Here is a 6000-nt window from a genome sequence, read left to right as displayed (position 1 = left end):
GTGTGTGTGTGTGTGTGTAAGGGACGCCAATTTTTCTGTCTTGATATTTTGTCAGCTAAGGTAATGTAATTTGTAATTATAAGTTGGTGGGGAGCAAAATCTTAAATTCCATGTGTATTTTTTCTTCTGACGAGCATATCTTTATGAAATTTTGTAGAGTTATATTTCCCCTCTGGTGGTATTATACATGTTTTTTTTATCCCAAAATTCCTGTAAAGTACATCCGAGTAATGATTTACTTGTGTCGGAAAAATATTACTTTTATAAATATCAAATAAAATATTTTTCAAATATAAACCAAACCAGTTTCGTCGATGAGGCAAACGTCCAATGTTATGCATACATTATAATAAAATTTGAATTTTTTAAATGAATCTTTCCAACGTAAAAAATGATGTAAAACACAAAAATTGCAGAAAGCCACTTATGATTTACATCCGAATTACAAATGTGTGGCTTATCAATATGCATTGTGCTCGGCATGATTATATGACCATCGACTAGATGTACGTTTTGTTAACTTAATTATCGTCGAGACTGTAAAAAAGGAACATAGAGATCGTAAATAACTTGTTAATCAACACTGCACAATTTCAATGTACATGCCTCAAGTCAGGAACTTAATCTTAACTTGTGATATTTTTAATGTTCTGTGTTAACATATAAATCTATTTTTTGTGGCAGGTCTATTTTTTTTTTATTTTCAAGACCCCTCAGATCGCAAATAAGAACCTGTCTATTTGTTAACAAGTTAATGCAGACTTCCAAACTTATTTTGTCTTTTGTTGGGTTTACTCTTGCATTGACGTACACCCCACATAGCATTTGATTTATACATTATGCATCTATTCAATCCATATGCAACAAATACAAATCGAATTAGAAGCGGATTTAGAACGGGATTATCGGGATAAATTCGCTTGGAAACGGTTAAATATCGACGCTTCCTGAACAATATCTGATTGTTGTCGTGACTAAATTATTTACAAATTTTAATTAAAGTTTGAATTTCCATCCACGATTCATAGGATCTTGATCAGACTTTTAATAAATTTTAATCGGGAATGTTCCTGTCAAGGACGGCAGTAAAATCGTGAATGTGTGACCCCAGCTTTACTAAAAATGGGTGTCATTTACTTTGGTGACTGCGTTGATGAATTCAACATCAATAAAAATAACAAGATTTCTTATGAGAAGAAATTCATTAAATAATCCTTCATCATTTGCTTTGTCATGTCTAAGAGACATTATTATATTTGATTTTTGTGAGGGAAAATTATAGATTGTTTTTCATTGGTTTTAGACGTGCAGTAAGCATACATCAGTCCATTTTGATCTTCTGTCTTTCTTGTACATTGGTCAATGCTAGAATCGAGGACTTATTGTTCAGTTGGGTCATGATTAATCGATGCACATTTTTTTTTTTTTTTAAAAGACTTTCTGTATGAGACTTAGCTGTATTTTTATTGTTAAAAAGTTGTCACATAATGTCAATCGTAAAGTTTAAATTTAAACTTAAATCGTTTGTTTACTGTTTACAAGTTAGGAAGAAGACGGAAGTAATAAAAAGATTTAAAAATATATACAGAACACTGAATGGGATATGTGAAGATCAAATGATGACATCAAAATTGTATTTCGTTATTTGTATACTCTTATCAAGTAAGTGAATATCACAATCACTCTAGATGATCATTTGAATTATAAGTAAAATATTGATGAAAAGAATAACATTTCAAGGGAGGTCATTAGATATAGAAATCAGTTACATTTAATACGAATACGTAATCGCTCTCTAAACTGACGCCAAAAAGCAAAATGAAACAAGTAGCAACCTAGTTGTCAAATCGTAACTATCTGTTTTAGGCTATTCGCATTCTGAAACACGGCCGGGAAACCATTCCTGTTTCAAAGTTGTGATTTTAATGTTGTATTCTGTGACTTTTTTTCCCCCAACGTTGCCTTTACCTTGTGGATTTTAATTGTTCCTTTAATATCTCCTGCTTTCCTTAACAATGGTACATAGACACTTATGTCTACTGTAAATATACATTTTGTATTTCTAATATTTTATAAAAATACTGGTTTCAGAATACATGTTGAAAAGACACAATCAAACATTTAAAATGGTAGGGATGAGCAATTGCAGTACACCACAGGGTTTATGACAATGAATATACATTTCAATACAGTGTATGTCTCTATTTAGGTCGATGCCACATACATACGTGTTACCTGTCTAATACAAATATAAGGGATATGACAATTCAAAATAGACTTATTGTTATTCGTTCCATTATTTCTACAGATGCTTAAAAAATTCATACTTCGTTGTTTTCATATCGGTCAACATGTATATACAAAATCATTTAATCTTTTATGGATAACGTTTTGATCATCTATTTTATTCAAGACACGGGTGTCACACATATATTCAAAAGGATCTGTTAACTTTACAGAACACAAATGATATTCTTGGTTTTTAATTGAATTCGTCTTGCTACGACTTTAGCTCCTATGTTTTATTCTATAGATTGTTGTTTAACCTTTTAGGTCTTATATACATTTGTAATATCCAATTCCAATTATATTCGACGTTAAACAAAATACGTTGTTTATTAAAGATTATTTCGTTATCATTAGCATAAGTAGTATAACCGAGTAAGCCCACCTTCTGCTGTTGTCGTTGGATAATGTCCGTCATATTTATTTTTCGTTGATAATTGTTTTGATCTGCATTAAGTCATTAGTTTTTCTCGTGTGAAATTCTTTTTACCTTTTTCATTACATTGGGCTTTTTATAACCGACTGTAATGTATTTTTTTTTTATTTGATGAAGGTTTGTGGCACCGTTAATGTCCACAATTCCTCTAAAGTCCATAACACCGCTAAAGTCCACAACAAATTGCCCCTAAAGTCCACAACGGCGCTAAAGTCCACAAACTTTCCGCTTAATTGTCCACAAACTTTCTGATAAAGTCTACAAAATGACCTCCGCTAAAGTCCGAAAGAAAACGCCGTTAAAGTCCAATAACAAATTCCGCTCAAGTCCACACATTTATTTTTATTGATAAAAAACATCAATTCGTATTTTTTCGTTTAATCCCGTCAGTGCAATACAAAGCATGGACTTTTCTTCTCGGTAGTTATTTGTTTACCAGTTTGATAAATGAAAAAAAAGTACAGTATCTATTGATGGTGTTGTTCCATTAATTTGATATTTGTATTATGATGATGATGGTCAATTTGGATATCTTCTAAAAAGTTCGTAAATTCGTTGTTTATTAATTTATTACAACCATTATTACTGTATTCTTCAAGTACTGTTTTCCTTTTTCTTCTTATTCTTTGTATATAATCACTTTTTGACGTAACTAATGTACAAATCAGACGTGCCTCCTAATCTATAACATTTGAACGGCATTCATTAGGACAGCGATCTTAGTTATAATATTAAACAAAACGAAATACGAAGTAAATAAATCCCCAAAGGTCTCCTATCACAAACCTTTAACCGACGTTTTACATTAGTAATTTCGTTGTTGGCTATAGAAAACAGCGAAAAATAATGTGCTATGATTTTCAGAACGTAAAAATGGAGCAAGTATGAGAAATTCCAAATAAAAAAGAAAATATTCTATGCTTTAAATTATGTTTTTTTTTCAACTAGTATCGGATATCGATGCGTTGAATGGGTGTCTACTATTATTAAGGACAAGTAGTTAAAAACCTTCAAAGAGGGTAAAAACAGGATCAGTTTTTCGAAAACATCACCATAATATCAAATTCCTTTGCAAAATGAATATTTGATATTTTTAACTATAAAGTAAAGTGCACTGTACAAATCATTAAAATAAACCGTTCGCATGGTGGTCTAGCAAAATGTCACATCATCGCTAATTTGACGCTCTCTATATTATTATAGGCAACGTAACTATTTTTGCGTTATAGGGATTTTGAAACGCATCTATTTCACGGTGAGATCGAATACATGAAATATGAATTAATATTATATTTTTGATTTATCTCCGTTGAAATGCGTTCCTCTTTTCAATACAACATTTTGTTTTCCAATAAAACCTAATTTGAGTACATTTCAATGAGACAGCAACTCAACAAGAAATATATTACATATTTAAACCACTCTTCCGGAGATATAAGTGGAAATTTAAATATTACTTGCATCATACATGTACTTGTATAACATTAATATCAGTAAATAGAATATTGATTAGGTTTTGACTTATAATAAATTTACCCAAACTTTGGCACAATAGTGTATATGTTGTACTGTTTCAACACTGTTCCAGATTAGGGAATGGTTTAACGCCAGCAATATGTTAAACTTAGCCACATTCTGCATGTACGTGTCCCAGGAACATGTTACTCGTTGGCTGTCGTTTGTTTCTGTATATCAAATTATTTTCCCATTTATTGTTATATAAATATATCAGGCCGTTATTTTTCTCGTTTGAATTGTTTAACATTTTTTTTTCGAGGCCTTTTATAGCTTTCTGTGAAGTATCATTTTTGCTCAGTATTAAAGGACGTACAGACGTTACGCACAGTGTTCTGTTTAGTAATGGTAACGTTACTCGACGTAGTTTTTCAATTATTTCAACCGACTTCTGTACAAAACGTCAAAGCTTTGCACTATATTTAATACAGCTGACATTTTGATGTTTAACTACTTAAAAAGAATAGACTGTGAACATGACTGATTATATGTTTTTGACAAATAAACTGTATTTCTTCATAATCTTTACTTATTGAAAGTATATATTTCAAATATTTGTCATTGCCCAAGCATGTCAATTGTTGCAAAATGCACATACTGTAATATGATGCTCAGGATTCCGTCATCACGAGTATTTATATCTAGACATATATATCACGTGGATACAGCCAGTACCAAATCTGTTTAGTGCTTTAAGAGTATAAATGTTATCAACTTAAGCCTTCAAATGTTCCAAAGTCGAAAGCTTCGGTATTATAGAAAACTTATTTTTACCAAAAATTTCGACGCCTTTAAGATCATTAAAAGGTTTACAAAACTTTGAAGGAAGTCAAATTTCCTTGTTTATTTATTACCTTTTAAAAGAAATTATTAAAAATTATCTCCAACAAACATTGCACAGAACGTGTTAAATGGTAAAGACACAAACATTCTAAACTTTCAGTCAATGGAAAATAAAATTATATATATTACGTTACATTGACGTTCCGTGCAAAAAACGTTCAATTTGGACGTGGTAACATTTTGGAGAGACACGGACAACTTGGTGGAAATTGATGAAAAAATAGCATTTCCTTAATATTGAAGGCTTAAACAAATCATTAAAAAAAATCACATGTCAGTAGTAACATTTGTTTTCATAGTTTATTTGTCTGTCACAAATTTGAAATACCCTAAATTATCATGGTACTAAAAAATCTTGAACAATTGCTCTATGGTAACATTTAAGGGACACGCGGAAAATACTAAAAAAAATAAAAATGAGAGAAGCTGTGTTAGAAATAAAAATATGTACGTAATATTGAATAAAATCACATTTTCATGTAGAGATGGCGAACCTTTTCTATATATAATGTGAAAATATTGATATATCAAAATGCTTGCTTTCATTTTTGAATACTCGAATTTTCAAATATTACAGCTCTTTTGAATTTCGTAAATAGCCGCTCGATTGCGAACTGACAGGATATTTTTGTCGACCGTTTCACACCATAAGTATGATCATATTATATCCCATCTGTACAAATTTCATCGAAATTCATTCAGTAGTTTGTATGTTTTCTTCGTTTATATTTGGATGGTTAGTTATTGTTGTTACGTCTTACACAGCAAAAATGGCATTATAAACACGGAATCGTTGCTTAATTGTGTAATAATACATAACATTAAAGAAGTAGGTCCGGTAAGGACAGATTTTGGCCTCAAATTTCAGGTTCATCTGACGAAAGATTTTAACCTCTTTTTAAACACTTAAGTGTCTATTT

At 30.8% G+C, this 6000-nt stretch overlaps 1 protein-coding gene across 1 annotated transcript in view; it reads left to right on the top strand.

The window, feature by feature from the left end:
• Positions 1-1553: 1553 nt before the first annotated feature.
• Positions 1554-6000, top strand: part of LOC143078047 (uncharacterized) — a 43362-nt gene continuing 38915 nt past the window's right edge. Inside the window, exon 1 of the mRNA XM_076253049.1 lies at positions 1554-1662. Coding sequence (XP_076109164.1) covers positions 1617-1662 — 46 coding nt within the window. The 5' untranslated portion in view covers positions 1554-1616. The remainder of the gene's footprint in view (positions 1663-6000) is intronic.

This window comes from Mytilus galloprovincialis, chromosome 6, assembly GCF_965363235.1.
Source record: "Mytilus galloprovincialis chromosome 6, xbMytGall1.hap1.1, whole genome shotgun sequence".
In the NCBI taxonomy this organism is placed as follows: Eukaryota; Metazoa; Mollusca; class Bivalvia; order Mytilida; family Mytilidae; genus Mytilus; species Mytilus galloprovincialis.
Note: the sequence above shows the minus strand (reverse complement) of the source record. Positions and strands in the feature narration are given on the sequence as shown.